The 25,845-nt window shown below is 40.3% G+C and overlaps 1 protein-coding gene across 5 annotated transcripts in view; it reads right to left on the bottom strand.

Annotated features, from left to right (window-relative positions):
* MTUS1 (microtubule associated scaffold protein 1) overlaps positions 1 to 25,845 on the bottom strand; it is a 122,249-nt gene that overhangs the window by 22,813 nt on the left and 73,591 nt on the right. For 4 of the 5 annotated variants that reach the window (XM_071556387.1, XM_071556386.1, XM_071556388.1 and 1 more), the window contains one exon: positions 5,479 to 5,696. In XM_071556387.1, coding sequence (XP_071412488.1) covers positions 5,479 to 5,696 — 218 coding nt within the window. Of the gene's footprint in view, positions 1 to 5,478; positions 5,697 to 9,183; positions 9,946 to 25,845 lie in introns of those variants that run through there. The other variant, XM_071556389.1, reaches the window with a different exon arrangement.

Below are 25,845 nucleotides of genomic sequence, written 5' to 3'. Positions count from 1 at the left end.
CTTTTCCCAAACTACCTTTTGCTAGGAGTAGCTATAGGACAGGACTCCCAGTTCTCTCCAGCTGTAGCCCATTCTGAATACCCAGGTGTACCAAATAAATAGCTTAACTGACGCGTCCTCTAAAAGTTATTTCCATCAGAGCCTAGTTTCACAGTAATTAATGGATTAAAATGTTTTTCTGGATGTTAGAGCACACAAATCTTCAATCTGTTGCCAAAAATACTCTTCTTCATCCACACCACATGTTATAGGAGCCTTGACAATTATCTGAAGCTTCCTTGCTTTCCAACAGCCACCTGTCAGATGCAGCCTACCAGTCTGCTCTACAGGGGGAAACCACTGTGTTATTACACAAATTCTCTCTATGACTGAACAGAAAATACTTGCATTTCACAAATTCAAGATATTATGTTTTGACTTCTAAATGACTTTTTTTGCTCTAAAGATACACAAAAATATCTAAATTAAATAGCCTTGTTCTCTCTTGCAAAAAGTTATGTCTATATTTTGGGAAGTCAGATTTAAAAAGCAGAAATACATTTGGGATGAAAATTCTAATGAAAACTGGCTAAGGTTTATGTTAGGTTCTAGAAAAATCAAAAGCAAAAATTAAAGACAGCTAACCTAAACAACAGGTCTGCCAATGTATTTTGGACTTGTAGGTCAAAAGATTATGAGTTCCAAAACTCTTCCTATATGTGGTTTGGGGTTTAGTGATGCAATGTGTACTTCTGCTCCTTAAGTTAGATATGCATTTCTCATTTGATACATATAAACATTTTCTGCTGAACAGCCAGAAAGACCAGAACAAATATTTGTAATACATGTGTTCATGCATTCCAAAATGGAAATAATTACTCTTTAAAGTGCTAAGAAGTTCCCAAGAAAACTAGTATCTCAACTCTTACGGTCATGCACATGGCAGGAAATGCCAGTTATAGCAGGTCATATACTAATGGTTATTTTCTATTTCCTCCTAGAAATACTGAAGCCTGTTTCAGCCACACAATTCCTAGCACAATTCCTCAAGTTGTTTCCTGTCTCACATCCACAATTAGTGTTATCCACATATTGTTGTCAAGGCTCTACAGCCTCTCAAATGGCCTTTTCCTCTATGAAGGAAACTTCTTGAAGATGGCACCACAGACTTTCCCAAGTAAAGTTTCAGCTGTAAATACCACTCTTCTCATAACCATACCCAGAGAAGCCCTACAGTGAAACTTAATTTCTGTCCATCTCTGTACTACCCTGTGGCACAGACACAAATCTGAAGCTTATTTCTGTAGTCAAACCTGTTAAGAGTTCTTGAAACACTTAATTAGAGGCATTTATTGAATTAGAAGAATAAAAATGGGTGTTTATAATAATTAAACATTCTACCATCTAAATTTTTTAAACACCTTGAGGAGTTCTGAGTGTGGGAGTTTACACACTAAAGTGAGAGGATGGAAAGGTATTATCTATCAATTCACACTTTGAACGGTTACAAAGCCATTCAAGTCATTCTAACTATACATTACCTTTTCACTTGAAAGCTAAATCTCCCTTAAACAGACAAATTTAAAACCATACTTAAAACCAAGCTAATACCCGTTGCTAAAACAAACACCCTCCACCCTCAAAGATGTAAGTTTAGACACGACAGTAAGTTTGGAGGTTCCAACAGCCCAGCTGCAGGGTTCACACAGCTTTGTGGAGCCAGCCCTGAGGAGGGGAAGAAGCTGAGCACTGCTCAGGAGGCAAGAAGGAAAGCTTCAGGCAGGAGCTGCCACAGCCCCAGCCATATTAGCTGCTGATGTACTTTTCTGTTTGTTTTACTTCTAAAGGGAGCATTTGGCTTCCAGCCACAGCTGCAGATCTCTCGGGCATATGTTCCCACCCCACCCCAGCACTGGTGGTTCTTCACTCTCAGTCCTTGCCACAGTGAACCACATATGGGACATACCCATAACACTTTGGGAATGGACACACCTATAGAACTAGACCCATAATAATTCCTCTTCCCTCTTTCTGAATTAGATGTCTGAACTGCCTTCCCAAAGAAGCCTGTGCATACACGGGGGCAAGGGAAGAGAGGGCAGGGCTGCAGGCATCCCCAGCCTGACTTACCACAGACATGCTAACCATGTATTTAAAGCCTTGGTGAACAAGACCTGTTACTGAAGGGACAAGAAATAAATTCAAAATTAATAAGGAAAATTAATAGTAGTGGAAATTAAAAGATCAACTCAAATGCAGCAGTGCTAATTTCAGAGCTCAGCACAGTTAAGGGTTACCAGAAAACCGCTTTCTTGGCACTTCATGAGCTTATTGTAAACGGCCAGTTTCACCATTTCCTCTGTATTGCCACTTTTCCTTTCTTGTTTGAATTTAAAACACAGGAAAATAGTCATGAAGTCACACGAATTACCAGGGGATCAAGGGAAGCACAGTAGTCTAGAAAGACTAAACTTGCTTTTGTGATTAGCCTGCAGTTTGACACGTGTTTCTGTCACTGCCAGCACACACAGAGCTGTCCAACAATGGAAAAACTCTGTGTTCTCATCAGCCACATCGTTCACGACCATCAACTATTTTGGACGCCAAGAGAATTTCCATCTAGCATTAACTCAGTGTATCAATAGCTCCTCTGAGGTAGAAATCAGCTTTTTACATTTTTTTTTTTCAGAAAAGCCTTGATGGAGGTAGCTAAGCAGAGACACCCGGCCCCTCCCCAAAGAGACACTTGGCAGCTCAAGTGTGAACGTTTTATTAGACACAGGTGTTACTATTGACAGCTCCAAGGTAACCCTTGCAACAAACAGGTTTGAGCTCAGGCAGCGTTTGGAGAGATTCCTGCTCAGCTAGAAACAGCACAACAGCATTGCTCAATCCCATTTAACCCTTTGACTGCAGCCTCTCACCTTCCCTCCAGACAGGCTGACTGCACTTTTGACAGAAGTCATTGCCAGCAAGTCCTGATTTCATTCACAGCTATATTCCACTTCAGACGAGCTCAGAAGAAGCAATTTCAAACTTTTTTGCAGAAATACATTAGGAACTCTTGGGGAAAAAACCCTCAAACATGAAAGTAAACCAAACAAATCTAACAGCCAAATTACCTCTTGGGAACTTCAGCTTTGGAGGGAAAGCGGGAGAGGCCAGGGCAGATTTTGCCAAGATGCTTGGGCAGGGTTGCCCAGCCTTAAAGTGACCACTCTGCTCACTCCAGCTCTTTTCTCCATTTGGCCAGGCCAGTCCCTGACCCCATTTCACCCTCACACCAACTCTGACCGCACGTTTCTACAGTCCACATCACAACCTGGCAAAGAAATGCTCTCTTTGGCTGGTTTATCTTTCTGCAAACTGAATCAGCCTTCTGTAGGGACAGACCAGCACCAGAGAATTCAAGGGCAGGTCTTTTCTCTGGTTCCAGCAAGCTGTTTCTTAGGCTTACATTGCATTGTGTCACTTACAGTGGGAAGAGTGGAAGCACAGCTTTGTTTCTCATTAAATCAGCTAAGCGTGATATTTTTTTTTTGAACCAGAAAAGCTGAAGCTACTTTAGGTTGGCTCTGCAGCAGTGAACCTATGAGATCCTGCCTCATGATAAAACCTAACTTCTGGTTTCTCCCTGAGTTTATCCAAAGAGTTTGAAAACTACATCAAAGGGATCTCCAAGAGATACTTCAGAAAAATAATCCTATGGGCAGCTGAGATTAAGTTAGTTATACCAGATGCCATACTTCACGCTAAAGGAAAAAAACGCCAAACCAGCAAACAAAACCAAAACAACTCTTCACAGTGTTCCCTAATATATATAAATCCTTCAGGATGTTACCCCCAGCTAACTAACAGATTCTGAGTATTCCTTACACCACCACAGCAGGAGAGTCCTTCTCATCCCTATGGTATGGTATGTACACAATATAAAAAAGTGACTCTTCAGCAAATATTGTCTTATGCCAGGAAAAGGAGAGAGCAACCTCAATACCTATAAATGACATGAAAATACATCAGTATGTCATATCTAGCTCAGTTTCATGTGCTCAGATTTAACTGTCCAAGATAACTAATTTTATACAATTTGACAGAAATATTTTTCCTTCCATCTGCAAAACACTAGTAAAATTACTAGTCTCCTCCATGCAGTTCTCTCTTCCCTCTATCTTCAACACCACTTTTTCTTTAACTAAAAATCCCATTAATTCTTACAAAAAAAATCACATTTAGGCTAAGCAACTTGTAAAATAGCCTAGAAGAAGCAAATTTGTATGACAGGCTTCTTCTCACTAAACATGACATGTATAAAGTATTTGTGAACTTTAACATGTTACAATACAAAATATTTGAGAGAAGAAACTAAGGCCAAGACATTTAATTATAAAAGTTACCAAAAATCAGTGTGCTTATACAATAATTAGAAGACTGCACAGTTAAGCAGTGACAATTTCACACATAAATTTCCCAATATTGTCGGATGACAGGCATTCAAAAGTCATATATCAAATTGCTTTGAAGATCTTAAACTAGTTCCTTAGCAGAGAAAGGTGTGCCAACTAAGAGTTTAAAAAAACCAACAAAACCAATGCAAGAAAACTGGCTAAGAGCCACTGCTCTTAGCCTTGAGCCAAACTTGGAGTTAAATGCAGTACTTTTAGATTAAATGAAAGTGAGCAGATATCATCCCACAAGAAGAGAATGTTACATTTCTAGCAGCATACTAAGACAACTCAGTACTTTTTTGTATACCAGAGTGTAAAATCACCACATATTGGAACAGTTGAAATGAAATTGATACCAATATTAGAGCATTAGTTATAAATACAAGAGAAACTGTTATTAAAGCCTGCATCAGTTGTGCAGTGTAAATTCGTGTTGCAATTTCCTTAACTTCAGATTTTTCTTTTCTCAAAAGTTTTCAAAGTAGACTGTTTCTACTGTAGTATCAAACTGATTAGGTTATTATGTATTTCAAACAGACTAGAACAAATAAACATTAAACCACATCAGATTATTCCACTCTAATTCCAGGTGCATATCTGTATTAAGACACCACCGACAATGGAGGATTCAATAAATAAAACCATAGCAACTCAGCCTTTATTCTGAGTAGCTCAAAAGTGTACTACTCCTTATATACTCTTCCATCCAATGTCAGGTGAGAAAGCAAGGTCATGCAGCTTATCTGTTGAAACTAATCTTTCCTTCAAGGGCAGAACTTGAAGTACACACTCAAACCTGAAGGAGTCTTTGATCACAAACATTTAAAAACTTCTCTTCTAAAAAGCAGGTGAAGCTGCAAAGAGGCCATAAAGCCTAGAGGCATGCTTTTCCTCTTCTATCCAACTGATGCCAGGAGCATCACCTTCAGAGGAAAACAGAAACCACTGGAATGGGAGCACAGATTTTAGGTATCGGTATATTAATATTTTCTGAAGCCCTTGTTGAGAAGGTTCAAAAAACTGAAGCTAAAATTGATGGGCTGTGAGTTTTTACCTCAGACTGCAGGTGCTGGATGACAACTGTTAATGCTTCAAACTTCTGGTTACTGGATGTCAGGAATTTTTTCAGCTGCAGGATGATTCCACTTTGAGTCTCACATTTTGTTTTGTACTGTGTTAACTCTGCTGCTTTCGTGCCAGGTGAACATGCATCTGTGGAGGCTTGAGTCTGTATGCACGAGCTCTTGGCACTCCGCTGCTTGCCCTTGTCAACTAGAACAACAACAACAACAACTGATTAATATGCATTTTATGTTGAAAACTCACCAAAGGTCAGGTACAAAAGAAAGTAGTTAAAAATTCATACAAACACTTCCTGAAATACTAACTAGGAGAAAGAGTTATTTCACTAGCACTGCAGAGCAGGCACTATCATCCGCCATGTTAATTTCTGGCACCATAACCTTGGATACAGTGTTTGGTTTTCATCCTCACCTTTATGCACTCTGTGGCATACTTTTCAGCATACTTTTCTCACTGCACTTTGAACAAATATTTTTAGAAAATGCAAGCTCTCTGTCATCCTAGCTATCCAGTAACCTATTTCTAACTAAGAATTGTCCACTTTGCTTTGCAACATGGATTTCATATTTCCTGCACTTTAAACTACTGCTAAATACCAAATCATTTTCCCTCCATTTACTTTGCTAGTTTCCTTCCTTTTAAAATTCTAGTTGTAAAAACTCCTCTCTCTGCAGTTCAGGTCTGCACTGTATTACGCGGAGATCTTGCAGCATTTCTTAGTGCCAGCAATTTCAGTCACAAGACTTTAAAAAAGCTCTAAAATGTAATATATTTCAATATATATTCACAGTACAGAACCTACACTGTTGACAATATTCCTAGTTATGTGGCAACCTCAATCCCTTCACAGTACACAATCATTTCATGTCAGAGGAAGCCACGTTACATAATCCAGCACCTCACTCGTAAACACTGTGTAGGTTACAGGTTTCTCTACTGCCTTCAGACTGGAAAGGGAATACAATACTGCTGCGCAGATAGGGCCAGTCTTCCCCGTTTGATCACAAAGGGAATGAACAAACACTCTTGAAATCAAAGGGTGATGCAATAGATAAGTATCCCTTGGCAATTTAATGAAGACATCTAAGCAGATTACTTTGTACAGTTTCAGTTTAACAAGATTTCTTCATGATAAAGTGAAAAAACCTGAGCGGTGAGATCTGGAAAAACAAATAGGAACATGCAGAAACACAGGGGACAAACGAACCAAGTAGAAGCAGTCCTTTCTACAGCCCAAGCACCAGGTTTGAAGGTTGTCAAGTGACTCTAGACTAGTTTCAGCAGTCTAAGGTTCAATCTCACAACTGGAAACAGTATTAGTAACAAAAGCTTTGATTGTCAGTTAAGGTTAGTCTAGCTGGCACATCGACTATTGCATTAATACATCCATCTTCCACAGCCTCCACTTGTATTCAAAGGTTTGAAAACAAGTTTCCTGTTCAAAATACTGATGTCCTCTTTGCCTTTCTTACTGAGCTGGGTATAAAATGCCTCCTGTGTCTATTAATTTTCCAAATAAATTCTCTCAAGACAAGATTTTCTGCTAGTTAGAGAATTGTCAGCATATTGCTTTATCATGTTCAGATGCCCTTGTATTCTTTGAGATTTCCCTACACTTCTGCTCAGAGATGTGGACTTTTAAAGGATATTTTTTTAATAAAAACCATTCCATCTTGCAGCTTAATAGTAGAGCTGTTGAAAGGTATATCGGCATGAAACCCCAAATCAAAATATAAATGATCAAGCTTGGGTACCAGTTCTAGTTAGCTTATTTTTACAACCATTTTCGCTAACATGACCACCTTCTTTTCTCACTGTTCAGCGTAACAATGTCCTTTGAGCAGACGTCTTTTCATCAATGACAATTCACACTTAAATGCAACCATGTCAAATTTCCAAACATCTTATGGATACACTGTGTCTAGGAAAATACTGGTTACCTTCTGAAGGTCACTGAAAAATCACAAGAGACAACAACCAAGGCAGGGGGAAGAGCATAGACTAGAGAACAAGCGTGAATAATCGGCTCTTCCCTTCTCTACTGGCTTACATACTCCTACTCTCTCAAATATTCCACCTCCCCTCCTGAATGCTCCACTTATGATAAGAGAACTAGAGCATTCTTCTTGATTTAAGATAACTGGGAAAATTCACTGATACAGCTACTAATGCAGTAATTTAATTAAATATTTGAAATGAGTTTTACATCCATTTTTAAGACTCTGACAGAGCAGCATTAAACTTGAACAAATGTTTGCAGACAATTTTCACTCTGGGAAAAAATTGCATCACACAGTTACCTAATGCAGCTACTTCATTTAAATTCAGTGATACAAGAACTAACCCAGAATAACAAGACTCAAGATATTCCCGGTTTCCACAGTCCAGCCACCCCTTATCACTCTTGTCAGTCTCATACCACTGCTTTTATCGTGCTGCCCAGACCACCATGTATTTTGCTAGAAGCTCATTCAAGCATCCAAGCAAGACAACCCCTGATACTATACTAAACAAAATCAGAACAAAAAGCATGCATGAAGGGAAAATTTAGTGACATTCCTGTTGGCAATTTTATCATAGACATGTGTATACAGAGCCACTTCAAATGCTGAAAAGCATGAACCCTCTGTAGCATGAACTGCCTTTACAGATTAACACCACCGACACTCCAGTGCTTATTTATGGCCTACATACCTCTGGGCAATGACAGATCATTTCCAGATGTGTATAGAAGGCATGCGGTGGTGTCAAAACAAAAGCCATGCTTTCATCAAAACAAAAAAGAGCCTAATTACTGATACCACCACATTAACAATAGTCTAAACTGAAGACAGTATTGGTTACCAGCCCCAGTCGTCCTTACTTTGGTCTGTTTACCTGTCACCTTTATACAGTCACACTTGTAAACCAGAACAATTTCCACCCTCCTCACCAACACGCTCAAAACCACTGTACCCAATCTAGTTGCAAAGTTTAATTTCTGAAGACTAGAATCAGATCTGCAAGTACAGCATGTAACAAAGTAACTGGACAGTGGTTTTACAAAGACTAAGCCTTTTGATCATGGAATCATTCACAGAAGACTTGATCTGGACCTTGGAAAAAGTCCACAAACCCTCTCACTCCCTCTACAGTCACTATATGGATGGCACAGCAGCCAACTCTAGTTCACTCGGGAGAGCAATAAACCCATGCCAAACTTTTCCATTAAGCAAACTTTTTCCCATACACAGCTTCTGTGGTTAATAGCCATAGAAAAGTAAGAAGTACACAACTGTCAGTACACAGGGTGTGCTCCATAAAATTACATTTAAGTGCTGGGTCTTCTGTCCTGTAGTTGAAATAGTATTTGTAAGGCTGGCTGCCTCAGGTCCCACTGGTTTCCTGAGCCTCCCTATCTTGTGCACTGTTGCTGGATTACCAGATGAAAAATCTATCACCCACCTTTTTGGTTTGCAGAATCAAGTCAAAGCCTTCCTTTGCTTATCATCTACTAGGAAGGTCTGTGTAGTGATGCCTACACTAACTAGAAACTCTTGTTTAAAAGAGATTCAATTTTTTAAAAAAATTACATTTCCTATAAGCATTCCAAATAGCCTAAACAAAATTCTGGACAAGCAAACAAGTGGAAACAACCTCACTTGTCTCCCCACACTTGCAGTCATAATAGTCTTACCCCCAAGCACCTTCTTTTCACATTCCTCATCCAGACTGTTAGCTTCCACAGGTTTTTCAAAACCAATGTGCATCTGGTGTAAACATTTTTCAAAGAAAAATCCTTGCTCAACATTTTCTCTTGTGGGAAGATGCAGGCTGGTAAAAACTTTCTGCCTCTCCTCCATTTTCCGGAAAGCCTTGTCTACACACGTTAAATTGGTGCTCACTTCTTTGATCAGTAAGACCAGATCAGCCTGAGTATTTAATCGAGCTTCCATTTCTTCTCTTACTCGCTGAATTTCCTCAAGCACAGTTCTTATATCCAAGTGACTAGACTTCATCTCTGCTGTGAGATTTTCTTTCACCTGCTGCTGGCTCCTTTGCAATGCTAACACCGTTCTGATATCCTTCTGAGATGTTTCCATATCATGCTTTAATTCCTTCTGCCCAGCCTGCATTGCCTCCTGGCTAGCTTTCACTTCTGCCAACAGAGCAGCAATGCATTCCATGCTGATCCCACGGGAGTCGCAGGACGTCTTCCAGGGTCACAGCTTTCAAGTGGTCAGGGACATTTGTGAGCTGGTAACAGATTTCTCCTGATAGGAAGAAAGCTGAGCTAGAACTTAGCCCTTGGTATGGTATCCTACCTCAATCTACAGCGTGCTGCAGAGAAGGTACAAGGTAAAAAGTCTCGTACAAGTGAGCCAAAGGCACGAAATAAAAGCCTTTCACAAGCGCGGCTGCAGTCGGAGCTCCTTCTCAAGACTCAGGCACAGCACTAATCAGTTTAATTGGCAGATTATGCCACACCTGAATTTTTTAAAATCTTTTGCTGACATCATTGTACGTGGAACGTCACCCCAAAAGCCACTCCCAACAGTAATTTCATCTGTGCATCAATCAAAGTATGCCTGGGCATCAGTAATCAGGTTTGTTGCAATGCAGCCAAATTCTGCAAGAACACAGTGGCCCTTCCTTTCCGGCACAAAGGCTCAAAGAGAGCCCTATTTGCCTGCAGGAGCTGAAAGCCAAAGAGTTCAACAGTGCATACTTATTTCAATTGTATATTCAACAAGGTGATTATTCACCTGTCCTTCTGCTAACATTTACAGTGAGGGTTCAGGAGCTCCTCTGTGGGCACATTTGACACTGCTCTGCTCCCACTGAGTGCCCTCCTTATTCACATGGCTAGCAATACTCTTTCAGCAGTCTCTGGAAAAACCCAGAGCCTCAGGAAGCCCCTTAGTTCAAAAACAATAAAGACTTACCAGGAAAACTGACTAATGAGATATTTTTGGCAGATTAAGGAAGCCAAGCCTTTTAGGTACCAGGTCTGAGTGTTGACTTTTCTCTGAAAAAGCTAAAATTTCTTACTTTTAAGCACAGTACTCTTGATAGGTCTAGGCTTCGTGTAAAAACAGGTAGACTAATGACACCAGGCTGTTAGCCATTTTGTTACACAGCAATTTAATTACCCAGACACTGGATTCAGTTTGGAAAAAATGATCTTGGTCTACAGAAGGCAGCAATCTCTCCTTTCAAAGAGGTGAGCAAGTACTCAGCACAATAACCAGCAGAATGGAAATCAGAGCAGCACACAAGTTGGAACTCAGTAGAACTTTTACACCATATCTTTGGCCCTATCATGACTCCAGGATGCTTTCAGAGACAGTGATGATCCCACAAGTGCCCCAGAGCAGAGACCTATCCATCAAAAACTGCAGTAAGTTCCATCAGCTTTGTTTTGGGCTGGGAAGCATCACTAAGAATGCCAATAGCGCATGTGTGAACAGATGCAGGATTTTCCAAATCACCACAGGGCTGCTGGCCAAAAAGCCAATCTGGGGAGGCCTGCCTTCAGTGCAGGTTTACCTGCCCACTTGCCAGTGTGCCTCCCACACTAGGCCACGCACACACTCAAGGTATCAGACATGCACCCTCTATGCAGAGAACCTCACAGCTTGCAGGTACTCCCTGACTGTTTTGCCACCACAGTGGTTATCACAGCTCCTGGTGGACACAATGCCAATGGTGGAGCTTTTTTCTGAGTCTCTATATCATCTCCCAGAAGGTCAGACATGAACTTTCTGATGCAGTTTTCCAGCACAGCTACAGGCCGCAGATGTAGTTTCTTCCCCCCTCTGCCCTTTGCCCCATTCCTAGCTGGATAGATATCCTGAGAACTCCTAAGCATTATTATTCACCCAGTCACCGCTAAAGACTTGTACCCAGGCTGCAGAAGCCCAAGCTGAAGTCTGAATCCATGTAACATCTTTGACAAAAGATACAGGTAGGTGAAGAGAGCCAGGTAAGAGCACTAGCAGCACTTCTGCATCCCTAGATGAACAGCTGCAGTAATTCAGCTGAGCAGTGTGAGGATTCACTCCACCCGTCAAGGATTCACTTGGTGAATCATTTGCAAAGACCTAGTCAGACAGCAAAATACAGCTGAATTGATTTCCACTGGTTCCTCTGTGACACAACTGGAAAGCAGGTGAAAAGGAGGGTATTCACCAGACTCCTGAGGGGAGGGGAGGAGGAAAAAAAATAACAAAAAAAGAATTTGAGGTTACGAGAAAGAGAGTCTCCAACTGATTCCTCTGATCCATTTTTAGGGGAACAGGCTCATCTATACACTAACCAAGAGCAGAGTCCTAACTGGGACAAAAATGAGTGCTTGAGGAAACCCTTTGTCTATAAGCTACATTGAAAGCCTCGCTGAGGAAGCAGAGGTGACTAATTAGGTGCTGCAATTGTCATTCCTGACCAGCATCACCAAATCAAAAAGCTTCAGCCTCCTTCCTACGTGTATGCACATCCACCCCAACTGCCAAGTGCTCTCTGCAATGCTCTAATATAACACACTGAAGAAAAGCTGTCCTTGGACACTGGTCTCTTACTCTCTGTGAATACGTTCATTCTACCCACAATGTGTTTGGTATGTTCCTCACATAAACTAAAGAGGTCTGACTGATCCTAAGGAATCTGGCGATTCCTAAAGATCACCCCCCTGACACAGATTCCAGGCAGATGTCCTTTACTTTTCTCCACTCTGGAAGACACTCTTCAAAACCTCACCTAAAATTAAATCTGTAGGACAATACTACAGAAAAAAACCCAAAAAAACAAAAAACAAAACCCACAAACCACTGCACAAACAAAAACATCTCACTCTTGGACTTCTTGGCACTCAGCTGTCAAAAGGTTTGAAAACTAAGGAGAAAAAACAAATTAACAATGAAAAAAAGATCATAAAAACTAGAGAGAGCTACAGAAAAGAGCACCTGCTACCTATAATAGGACAGAACACTTGGACAAGAATATAACCCAGCAAAGTGTATATATATATATACTCACATTTATGAAATCAACCAAGTTAAACTAAAATATTGCAAGGTAAGGAAATGCTACCAATACATCCCGCAACACACAATGAATCAAGTAGGGATGTATCCTGTACAGTATTAACAGTTATGAGATATTTGCAGCTAATTATGTTCACTGGAGTTTTGAGCTGGATCAGTTTTCTCCAAATACACCAATAAGCACTAAAGTAAACTCAAAGGTCCACCTGCTTATTAGAGCCTGAAGTACACACACCTACACTGTTGACCTCCCCTCTAGGTGCTTTATTGTTTCTGTCTCTAAGTGAGCTAGTCCCACTGATGCAGTACTGCATGACCTATGGGTATGATGATGGGATTTTTCCTTCAGGAGTCACCAAATCTCAGTCTCAGATCTGAACCAGCCCACAGGTGACTGCATAGCTTTTCCTTCTATGTTAATCTTTACACAGCTAGTTCTGAACCCTCAAAAAACCTCTACAGCTCTCCTGCCATCCCCCCTGTTGCCTCCCCCCTGACGCAATGCATACAAGTCATTCAAGCAATGCAGCAGAAAGACTGATCAACCATTTGATCTCATGGCTGTCATTTTAAAGTTTGCCTTGTGACAAGCTATGGCAACTAGGAGAGGGCAACTTAAGAACATCCATATGAATAAGGAAGCTGTGGGTTTAATCTGCAGTGGTACATAAATTATTGTTGAGAGGACTTGGAATATAAACTGGCTGTAAATTACCACCCTAAATTCTTTCAAAACTCAAGCTCTGGGCTATGAATGCAGGTCAGAGAAATACACATGAAAAGCAGTCACAAAATTAAATTAACAGTGTCTGCAGAGAGCCTTTCAAGGCTAGAGTTGGATGGAAGTCTAAACCCTCCCAGCTGCTCCACAGCTTAGTCAACTGTAGTTTTTCCCTCTATCCATCTCAGCAAGTGGTGAACACGAACCTTCCCGCTATGTCTCTGATCCAGGCTGGTGCCTGTACAAACACAAGCTCCTGAAGAAGTGATGTTTTGTTTCTAAGTGCTTCCTCAGGCCTCTCTGTATAAGCTGGTGCAGACAGCCCCAGCTTGCTCTGTTCACAGTTCAAGCACACCAGTCATGAGCCAGTTACAGTTCACAGCAAAGAGACTTCATTTTTCAGAGTTGCATGTGGATAATCTGTCCAACTGAAATGCTTAAGATGCTGCACCTCAGGAGCTTTTCCAGCAACTTATTTAGTTGATCTTGTCTCAAAGTAGCTGGGTGAAGAGAAACAGCACTTCTCATCTTGCATTTCCCCATTGCATCAAAATGATCAATCAGAAGCCCAAGATGACAACTAAATGCTTAATAAAGCAGTACAGCAGTTATCCCTTTTCTTTACTCACTATAACCCGTTGAGCTTCCATAGTTTAAGATCTGACACTAGCCTGTGCCCGGGAACATCAGCTTTTTCAGCTATCATCAAATCCTTTGCAAGTTGTTCTGACAAAACCAACCAAATACCACAGAGGTTTTTAAGAAGGTTGCAAGAACTGAACAAAATTTAACTGCAGGCAGGTGAAACCTGACCTGGATGCTTAAACTGACTCAGCAGGACTAAAACACACAGCAGAAATCCTTCTGCCTTTTTTTGCAGGGGTACAAAGGTTTTTCAGCACATATTTTTTTAAATGCTGTACAGCCTGGAGGGGGAGTGCAGAGTCATCACATATTATTCCAGGCATTCAGTTTCAAGAACTGTTTCTGAAGTCTGTGTCTATTCTCTCACAGCAACTTATTCGCTGACTAAAGGTTATTACAGCACTGACTTCTACCCTCAGTGCAGCATTTTAAATCCATCCCTTTTCACTCACCACTTCTAGACACAGAACTGGATATTCTCATTATACACACAGTGAAAAGGAAAGGGAAATCTCAGAAGTATTTACATACTTCAAAGAGCCCTATGCCTGTTTAATGTTTTAATCACATGCTGAACATACACATATCTTGCAGTACTGGCCACACAGGGTGGCATGCTGGTAGGAGCAAGTCTCTTCCAAAACAAAACCTATTAGCATGTCTGATGCTTCCCTGTCCATTAAAATGCTGACAATTAGGTAAGAAACCAAATATTTATGGACCGCACCAGACTCCTGCAATCTGAAACTGTTACCTAGTTTGTTCCTGTCTTTTGCTGGAAATCAGGGGAAAAAAAGGGATTTTTATGACCTTTGGAAGAAGAGGCAGGCAACCCAGAAAGAGTACAGGGATGTTGTTAGGTCATGTAGAGAGAAAGTTGAAAAGGCAAAAGCTCAGCTAGAACTCAATCTGGCCACTTCTGTGAAAGATAATAAGAAGTAGTTTTATAAATACATTAACAACACAGGGAGGAAGAACAAAAATCTCCCTGTTTTATTGGACGCAGAGAGGAACATTGTCACCAAGGATGAGAAAAAGGCTGAGATACTTAATGCCTTTCTTTTCCTCAGTCTTTACGAGAAAGACTGGATATCCTCAGCTCAACTGGTCCCCTGAGCTGGCAGACAGGGACAACGAGCAGAATAGACCCCCTGCAATCCAGAAGAAGCAGTTAGTGTCCTGCTGTGTCACTCGGACACTCACAAGTCTACCAGGCTGGATAGGATCCACCCAAGGGTACTAAGGGAGTTGGCAGAAGAGCTCTCCAAGCCACTCACCATCACTTACCATCAGTCCTGGTCAAGCAGGGAGGTCCCAGATGACTGGAGATTGGCCAGTGTGGTGCCTGTCTACAAGAAGGGCTGGAAGGAGGATCTGGGGAACTACAGGCCAGTCAGCCTGACCTCAGTCCCAGGGAAGGTTATGGAACGGATCACCGTGAGTATCATCATGCAGCATACACAGGGCAACCAAGGGATCAGGCCCAGCCAGTAGGGGTTTAGGAAGGGCAGGTCCTGCCTAACAAACCTGATCTCCTTTTAGAACCAGGTGATCTGCCTAGAAGAGGAGGGAAAGGCTGTGGATGATGTCTGCCTGGACTTAAGTAAAGCCTTTGACACTGTCTCCCACAGCATTCTCCTGGAGAAGCTGGCAACCCATGGCTTAGATAGGTGCACTCCCAACTGGATTAAAAACTGGCTGGACAGTGGGGCCCAGAGAGCAGTGGTGAATTGTGCCACATCCAGCTGGCATCTGGTCACTACTGGGGCTTCCAGAGGGATCTGGACAGGCAAGGCCAACAGTATGAGGTTTAAAGAGATGAAGTGTCAGATCCTGCACCTCAGTCACAACAATCCCAGGCAGTGCTACACAGTGGGGGCAGAGTGGACTGGAAAGCTGCCCACTGGAGAAGGACGTGGAGGTGCTGGTTGACAGATGACTGAACATGAGCCAGCAGTGTGCCCAGGTGGCCAAGAAGGCCAATGGCATCCTGGCCCATATCAGAAATAGTGTGGCCAGCAGGACCAGTGAAGGGATTGTCGCTTTGTACTTGGCACTGGTGAGGCTGCACCTTCAGTACTGTGTTCAGTTCTGGGCCCCTCACTACAAGAAAGACATTGAGGTGCTGGAGTGTGTCCAGAGAAGGGCAACAAAGCTGGTGAAAGGTCTAAAGAGTAACTCGTATCATGAGTGGCTGAGGGAGCTGGGTTTTTTTAGCCTGGAGAAAAGGAGGCTCAGGGGAGACCTTAATGCTCTCTACAACTATCTGAAAGGAAGTTGTAGTAGGGTGGGGGCTGCCCTCTTCTCCCAGGAAACTACCAACAGGACAAGAAGAAAGCACTTCAAGCTGTGCCAGGGGAGGTTCAGGTTTGAAGTAAGGAAGAATTTCTTCACTGAAAGGGTGGCTAAGCATTGGAATGGGCATCCCAGGAAGTGGTGGAGTCACGATCCCTGGAAGTGTTCAAGAAACTATGGGATGTGGCACTTAGTGCTATGATTCAGTTGACATGGTGGTGTTCTGTGAAAGGGCAGACTTGATCTTGGAGGTCTTTTCTAACTTTAATGGTTCTACAATTCTACCTAGAAACTATAATACAACACTAAAAAGCATGCCACTCTATTAGCATCTCGCTTGTTGACACAACGAAGTATGAACCAAGAGCACCATTTTCATTATGACGTACTTTGCACAGAAACATGGGTGGGAGAGGAAACCTGCAAAGAGATAGCAAGCAAGGGCAGTTTTCCAACTGCACACCTTTCTAAATAAGATTTTACACAACTTCCACAACAGAATCAGCAACTGCAAGTAGTCCTTCACTCCTCCACAAGGGCTTTTTGAAGCAAAATGCCAGCCTACTACCCGACAGTTAATCTGACACATACTTCATACTGTTTCAGGCTCTGAAGCTGATAAACCCATGGAGCGTAGCAAGCCCTCTGTCCGACAGCATAAAGGTCTGGACTTGTACTGGGTTATAAGCATGCCACTGCCATCTTTTCATACAGGAGAATGCGATCTCCCTGTAGGAGAGCACTGGGGACAGCCAGGAATCCAAGGTCTGTACCAATCCTAATGTTACATTGCACTGAAGCTCCTAGATAAGTCTCAGTACGTCTTTTCAGTCCCTACTCCAACAGACTCTTGTCCACATGACAGCCTTTGAACTGGGTTCCCTGAGGGTACATGCTTATTAAAATTAACAATTCATTAAAGCCTCAGTATTTCTCACCTAAACCCATGCCTTCACCAAGTAATTAACAGCGATGTGTCTCTCTTCCCCTACAATGTCACCTGTCCTACAGAAAACAGCACTGCAGTTTGTATAACTGTTTTAGAACGTTGTCCAAGGCACAACGTATCACCTGCAACACTGCTTTTCCCCCTACAGGAAGCATGTTAATGACATATGTTTTCATTTGTCAGTAATCTGGTAAGATCTGTTACTATACTGAATCTTCATGTTGCATTAGTCTTACATTTCTGAAAATTATAATTTACGTTTTAAAACCTCCATGAACCTTATACTGAAGCTTCACAAGGAATTAGATGATAATACTTGTAAAGATACCAAACTACATCTGATAAAATGCATTACCTTCGAAATTGCTAGTGACTTCCAAAATAAAAGCACGGAGACAAGTGCTAGCTCAACTCACATCATTGCTGGAATTGCCTGACTGATAAACCAGCCTATGCATTTTTATAGGGCAAGTTTTGAAGGAAAGACCAGTGATCAAGACACTCTTGAACTGTGTCCTATGCTGTTTTAGTGTTACATGTTTCTTTGTCATTTCACTGCTAGATGTTTCTTTTTCAGTCTTGATGATGACAAAGCTAGTCTAGGGTGAGATGACATCCAATGGTCACACATTTTGTCAAACTGAGTAATGGTGCATTGGCACAGTCAGTGATGATGGCAGGAAAGAATGTAAAAACACCTCAAAACAGCAACATCCAAATTTTCTAGCAGATTAGAAGATTGAAAGGGATAATCTTTACAAGTCACGTTTCACAAAGGACTTAATGTTTAAGTCTGGGACTCCTTTCAGTGTGCAATTAATGTATCTGACAGATGTCTGCCTGCTAAGTGCACAGTACACACGCAAGCCTGAGTAATGCTCTGAAATCTCAGCATGGTGCCTATAGTACTTTTTTCCTTACATACAACAGGCCTACCTTACAAAAGCACTAGTTGAGTTTTAAACACCTAAAATATAAACTGTTTTTGTCTTACTATTGTATTCACAATACATTTCATCAAGTTTACAAGAACTGTAACATCTAGAACTGAATTACGTTTTCATCTACCTAGTACATATCAAGCTGAATATGAGTCACACATCATCTGCAAGGATGAAAAAATATCAATAAACCCACCATATACTCAGAGATGACCACAAACTAAACAAGCAAATTTGAAATGCCATGCAATTTGCAGAAAACAACTTTAGCATGCACCAGCTAGACTACCAGTGCATCAGGGTTGTCCTGGTTATTTTCTAAATAACCAAGGGCAATAGTAATGCTTGAATTATTTTTTCAGCTTGTTCTGAAGTAGGCCAAAGCCTAACACACGTTAGTTACCCATACAGTGCTACACACCATTGTCTGAGGAAAAAAGAGGAAGGGCAAGATAGTAGAACTAGTTTTCTGTAGTACAAAGCCTAAAGCATGGCTGTTTTGATATGAGAGGGATTGGTCATATGTACATTAAGGAAACAACTTCATCCCCCTTAAAAAAACCTCACTATCATCCATTTTTCATAAGAAAGATGACAACAAGATGGAAATTGCATGAGGATATGCTACAGTGTGCTGATGCTTTGGCCAATGAGGACTGAATTAAAAACTGTGAACTATATCTCCATCTATTACACTCATTTTAGGTATTTGAATCTTGCAACATAAATTCATCATATACACCACAGGCAACCTTAAATATTTGAATTCCCTTGCTTTACTTGGAAAAGAAAAGCCATATTGGAAGCTGGCATTTATTTTACATAAGGTGTTTACGTTTAAGTAAGTTTCTAATTCAAGTATTTGTCTGATTAGGCAAAGAAACACCTGAAGCAGTTCTCTTTTTATTTATAGTTGCAGCTGTGCTTTATCATCTATGAAACATACAACTTCCCAAAAAACCAAGCACAGAGTGATTTTTAAGACTGATGACCCTCACTCCTCTCTGTTCCTATTTCCTGTGTGTCTGTTCACTCCCTTTCTAACTCCTGTACAAGAAGTTGCTCCTTACTGTCTGGTGCCCTCTACTGCTTCAGTCCAAGTACAGGTCATGGTATATTTTTGCCCTACTGCAGACTCTGTATACAAAATCAGGACTCAAGAGTCAGCTGGGAGAGGGAATCTCACTAGTTCATGCTATCTGCAAACCCTTTTAAGATCCAATTAATTGCCTCCTCAGTGCAAACCCTGATGTCTTGGTGACGTCACATTCTTTGATACACTCAGGGTGTGCATGTGTATTATTGAAGGAAGAAGCCTATTATATATATCCACACCTGTGTAGAAAACCCTCAAACAAGACCAGAGAACCAGCCTTTTCCCTCTTTCAGCCTTTCGGAAGATCCAAGCTTTCACATGTGATCAGGGGTGAAATGTCTGAAACACAGCCAGAAAGGAAGAAACGATTTGAACTGCAACACTCAAACATGTTCCTTCCTTCATACCATAATCCACGCTGCCATGGTCAGGATCAGGAACACAAGGCTGGAAGCAGTCTCCAAAAACCATTTACATTACTCCTTGTTGAAGCAAGGTAAACATTACCTAGACACCAAAGGCATTTCACCAGACTGCTCAACTGTTTTAAGTCTTACCACAAAACACTCTGCTGGATTTTTTTCATTATACGTTTTCTTCCAGCTCAAACCTGACCTGATTTCAAGTAGATTAAATCATTGACTATAACGTCTCTACATGCCACATTTCACACAGATACTAACACACTAGCTGAGAAGTTTTCTCTTCTGCTCTCACACACACACAGCAGTCTCCTATGTACTGGAAAGTCAGATATAAGGTCATCTTTTACACTTTTCAACTACTTTTTGACATGCTTCCTTCCAAAAGAAAAGGCAAACATTATAAGGATGCTAGGGACAAACATCAAGCAACTGGGAGACACTGCTACTTACAAATCCAAGTAGGAGAAATTCAAAGACTTAAATTTTGCATCATAAATTAATTCTATATCTATGTATAAAACTGCTCTTATACTATGGAGATTCTCTTCATTGCAGTAAAGGCAAAAAAAAAAAAATCCAAACCCAACCAACCCAGAACTAATTTGTAACTTGTAAATGAATAACTGAACTTCACTTGATCAATTGTGGCTGTCCCTGATTCGATGTAGCAATTCTTTTTTCACAGACAACACATGATTAATTAGTTGCAAAAACATACATGAGCTCAAACTGTTATATTCAAGAATTTGATATTTCTATTTTTTCTCAACTACTCAAAGTCCTTCTGAGTAAGAGTATACATAAGACTTAATCTGCAAGAAACCATAATCTTTCATTGAAAGCAACTGTAAAAAAGAGACTTGTAAAATAACATTTTTGACCACAAGACTAGCACATGCATATGCAACATTTTTGCTTGTGCAGTATCTGCAGCTATCTTCCACAGAGAGGACAGGATGGCTTTTAGTTTGAACTCAGAAGCTATTTATTTTATCACACTAGTGTTAGCTGATGTTATATGACTGTAACAAATGTCAGTGACTTAACCATGGCACTGAAATGCTGCCTAACGGATATTATGGAAGAAAAAGTAGGGCATACAGTAGGAATTTAAAGAGCCTCCAGAGCCCTGACTGTATTTTGTATTATTGCCTTTGTGCCAAAACTGTTTCTGAAGCTGAAACACAGCTTCCTGTGTTTATGAATCTCTACATCCATTTAAAGTCAAATCCAAATTACAGTCAAATTTACTGATTATGTTCTTTAAACAACAAAGTGATAGCACTTCTAAGCACATAAGAAGCTCTATCATCAGTGCTAAGTTATCCATAATAATCATATTTTATCTACCAAAAGATGACTAGAAAGTTAAATTCCAATGTTTTCCTCATAAAATTGATGACTGCAGCTTGCAATTTCAAGTTAAAAACCAAATAGCTAACATCTAAATTCTCCTTTTGTTACAAACAGATTCAATTTCTAGAGAAGTCACAAATTCTGAGTATAAAATTAGTATAAAACAATTCAGAGGCCAAGCTAGGACATGATGTTTTCCCATGGATTAAAAAGAAAAAAAAATCAGTGATGATATAGGCATGATTAGGCTTATAGGCTGGAAATGAACTGAGAAAAGTAAAGCTACAGTAACTGTTCAACTTCCCAAATCCCTTCAGGAATCAGTTCCAGAGCTCTTAGAAGCTATGCAGAAAATGCTAATGCAGCAGTACCAGCGTTATTGACTGTGGTATCACTCAAATGACCTTGTTTCAATCAGTACCTTAATTGGTTTCAATCAAAGCCAAAAATGGTAACCCAGCAGGCTCCTCAGCTACACTGACTTCATTTGATGCATTCAGGTTCAGTCCCAAATCTGGTGTTTTCCCATGACTAAAAAAAAACTCAGCAGTTAGTGTACAGAAAGTGTTAATCTGTACTGTCACTTCCACACAACAGAGCAAAGCCCTGCTTTCACCCTACTGGCAGATGACTCCCCTGGCATGTTTAGAAGATCACGTAAGGGAAATTGCATTAAACTTTTTCCATATCTAGGTAGAGGATTATTTATTATTTAGATATATCTATTATACCTATCTGTCATACAACTGTGTCTTAGTGTGGTTAAGACTCTGAGTTACTCTTGATCAGTACTGATTTTGTTAAGGCATTAGAAATGTTTTTTGCATATATCCACCTCCAGTGGGCTGCTTCACACAGTGGAAGTTATTTTTCCAATTTACAGTTACACTATTCATTCTTTTGATTACACATATCAACACCATTAACATACAGTCCCAGCAGAATGAAGAAAATTTAATCAGCTATCAAAATTAGAGATAAGCTCACAACTTTAGGAAAATGTATTTTCGGGGGCAGCAAATACCAACATAGTTGAACATGTGTCTAAAATTAACCTTGAAACAGTACTTTAACACTACTCTGGCAGTGAAACACCATTTGCTGGTCAACAGAATAAAACAGCATCTTAATATAACCACTTCAACTGCTGCTGGTTAAATCATTCATATGAACTTAATCTTTTCCATGCTTTACTGTAAGTTCAAGACAGAAAATAGCACATTCTCAAGTGCCTCATACCAGCTCTAAGTGCTGCTTGAAAATCCCCTTTTCAAAAGACACACAAAATGGCACTTATATGAATCTTGGCAGTCACCACATCATGGTTAAGGACCTATTTGTGTATTTCCTGTCCTGTTGAACAGTTTTCCTGCTATTAAGCGGCAAAAATATTTCCCCAGGGATGTGCCTAGGAAATTGCACACCATTGTTTTGAGAACAAAACAGAGAACAGGGCGGCACCCAGCACTTTCATTAGCCACAAGACATGTCTCCACCCTTTGAGAAGTGCAGAGTCCTTCTACTTGCCTGCTGACACACATGGAAGTTAAGGGCCTTCTCTTCCCAATGACTCCTAACCAAACTGCACAATCTGAGATGTGGCAATGCATTCTCAATACATGGCTTGGAGAATGTCCCACACTCGCACTAAGACTGCTTTGGCAAAGGCTTCCCAAGAGGTATCAGTGCTCACCTCAAGGAGTGGCTGCTTGCCATGCCTGCTGTAGAGACCAAGATGTACCTGTGGATGAAGTTTAAAACATTCAGCACATCATTCTGTGCATTTAATGTTCCCCTGAGTCTCTTCTGTTCATGCTAACAAACAACTATGACAGCAGACAGATTTTTGCTTAACTGGGTGGTGGGTAGGGAGGGAGGAAAAGCAGACTACAGAAGCTTGAGGAGCTGGTACTTGAGGCAACTGTGTTGTTCATTAGGGTATATCCACAACTTACCACAAGGACAAAAACCTGTATGTGAGGTTAATCCCTGTGACGGATCTCCAACTACAAACATCTCTACTTGTGTCACTAACAAAGGCAGCAAGAAAAACATTCATTGCACATTATTCACACATGTTGCCTTCCTTGACCTTAAATCCAAGCTAAGAGGTCCCTCCAGAAATAAAGAAATACAGGTTTAACAGGGTTATGCTACTCATTTCTTATCAGGATCTTTTTACTTTTTAATTGGCAAAATGTCTTAACTTTGTAAGCTAGTTAAGCAGATAGGAGGAATATTTGGGAAATAAGCAAGCATGATTTTACATTGGTTATATAACAAGAGCCCCATGCTTGTGGCTGCGAAAAACAAAGTTTTCTAGCCTTCTGTTTTATTTGGAGTAGAATAATTTGCGTCTGGCTTTGTAAGAAAGTTCACTTACTCTTCTCCTGGAAGCACTTCCAATAAACCTGTTTTACCACTTCAAATACTTGAAAAGGTTTAGCATGAAGTCTATTCTCATAATAAACACAAAAAACATTTTTAGTAATTTAGGTGCTTCTGATTAAAGTCTAACATTACTATTATAGAAGTGAAGTAATTAATGAGTATTATTTGTAACACTTTTGAGTTTCCTATGGAAGGACTGCTGGTTCTCTCTGAGAAAAGGATGAGCTTTCATTAAAACAATTTCACCACAGATGTTCCCTGCCGACCCATTTCCTGCCTAACTAGAAGTATTTCCCTAACATCACGTACAAACTTTTTTTATTTACAACCATCCTGAAGAAGATCTTTTACTTGCTATAAATGCATAAGCATCACCAAGCTTGAAGCAACAGTTTTATTTATTTCATATTGACAAATACCTGAGGCATCCTTCACATGTAATTAATCCCTTTAAGTGAACGAATAACGAAACCCATCATCACTTGCTACAGTGGAGCCAGAATGCAAGTTGCTATGCATCTGCTTTTCACAGCACACCAGTTGTTCTTTCTCCAAAGACTTTTTGAGGCAAAGCTCCCCATTGACATTTACTTTCATACTTTATTAAATATATGCACAGTTACCATCACATACTGTTTTGACTTGAGCATGTTTTTTGTTGGGTTGTGGAGTTTCTTTTGATTTTTGGTGGGGTTTTTTGTTCTTTGCTTTTTTATTTTCCTTAGGTTCATCAGCTCCTTTCTGTTACCCAGGCTTCCTTTGAAAATACTAGTGTTACCCTCATTTTATACCTGTTGTAAATGCAACCACTGGATGAACTTGCAGATAGTATAAACTGTACTTACAAACCCCAAAACACACAGCCCTGCCAACTGAAAATAAGAATTAGGTATCACCTACATGCCAATTGAAACTACAACCTATTACGGCTGAAATCAGGCACATCAGGCAGGTCATTTAGTACCCAGCCTCGAAGAGATTAAGTCAGGAGCAGAATCTCATTGACTTAACCAGCAACATGATTAATTCAAAATCCCCCATGACAAATGGTTTCCAGCTATTCAACTTCTTTTGCTCAGAACAGATAAGCTGGCTTTATTTCTGAACTATTTTTTCCTTGGTGGTGACACAAATATTTAATGTACTCATCCTGTATAAAATTTCTCCATTAGCAGACTTATGGATTAGAATACTTATTAGGGTTGAGTGTGTTGGGTATCTTTCTGAGATTCTATATTAAACTGTAGTGATAGACATTAACCAGTTCTTCAGTTCTTCTTTGGGGGCAGAGGGGAAAAGCCACATGAACAGCAACTTCTGACACCTGGGGCTTTGAGAATCCTTCTTTAAGAGCGCTGCTTTGCAATGCACAGAACCAATTTTATAGTTCCAGTGTGATCTGAAGAATGACATAGTGAAGAAATTGTATTGAAAAAGGATGTCAGCTGATCAAATAAACATATCTGTGATGCTTGTTATTAGCAAAGAAATTTTTAGAACTGGTATTACTGAAATGACATGTTTAGTCACCAATGCACGTCACCAGTGAGGAAAGTTTGCTTAAGGGAAGGAAAGATAGAGGAAAAGCAGCAGAAAACATTCTGAGACAAAACAGTATACAATCCTTGAAAAACTCTGAACAAAAGACACAAGACAAGAGCTTTGACCTCCATTTGCAAAACTAGTTTCTTGTATGGAATTTTATCTTTATGGAAAATAAAAAATAAGCAACTCAAACTTACTATTTTGAATCATTCGTAAAAGAATGTGTTTCTCTTGCGGTTTATACAGAGTTACACAGAGATGCTAATCTGCTCTGTCACACCATTGATGCATGAAGGACATAAGAGCATTTTAGTCACTCTCTGGTAAAAATCCTAAATGGTTCAATAGAGGAAGCAAATATAGTATTTCATCACTGGAAGACTGGTTCCCACAAAACTCATATCTGCCATATTTATGCCATTCTGAAGTGTTTGGATTTTTGCAGTTACTTGCTACAAATAAGTTTTACAAGTCTAAGGATGTAATAATACTAATAAAGTATTTCCTGAAGGCTTCAGGATTTTGTTTTGCTGAAGAGGGCACTCATTATATACAACTAACAATGCAAGTGTACTGTACTTCCAGTTGCTGAGAAAAATGACACTTTGATGTCTGCCTGCATTTCAAGAGAGAAAAAATTTATGGGTATCATGACCTTGAAGCAGTGTAGTCATGGAAGTTAGGTATAAGGCAACAAACTGAAAGACCTTACGAAACACTTTAAATTTTACAGCAAATTTCATCTGGATTTATTTCATTCTTAGAAAAAAATCTAATGTTATTTGGCTTTCCTAGAACAGACTGCTTACACTGCAACATATCTGAATTACTCTAGTTACTCTGACACCTCCACATGGATAAGATGTAAGCAGTGCAAACACATCCAGCCCAAGGATCCATTTAAGTGCAATGACTAACCCAGACTAACTTAACACCAGTGTGAACAACTGTA

Source organism: Pithys albifrons, chromosome 5 (genome assembly GCF_047495875.1).
Source record: "Pithys albifrons albifrons isolate INPA30051 chromosome 5, PitAlb_v1, whole genome shotgun sequence".
Classification (NCBI taxonomy): Eukaryota; Metazoa; Chordata; class Aves; order Passeriformes; family Thamnophilidae; genus Pithys; species Pithys albifrons.
This window is presented reverse-complemented; position numbering and strand designations above follow the sequence as displayed.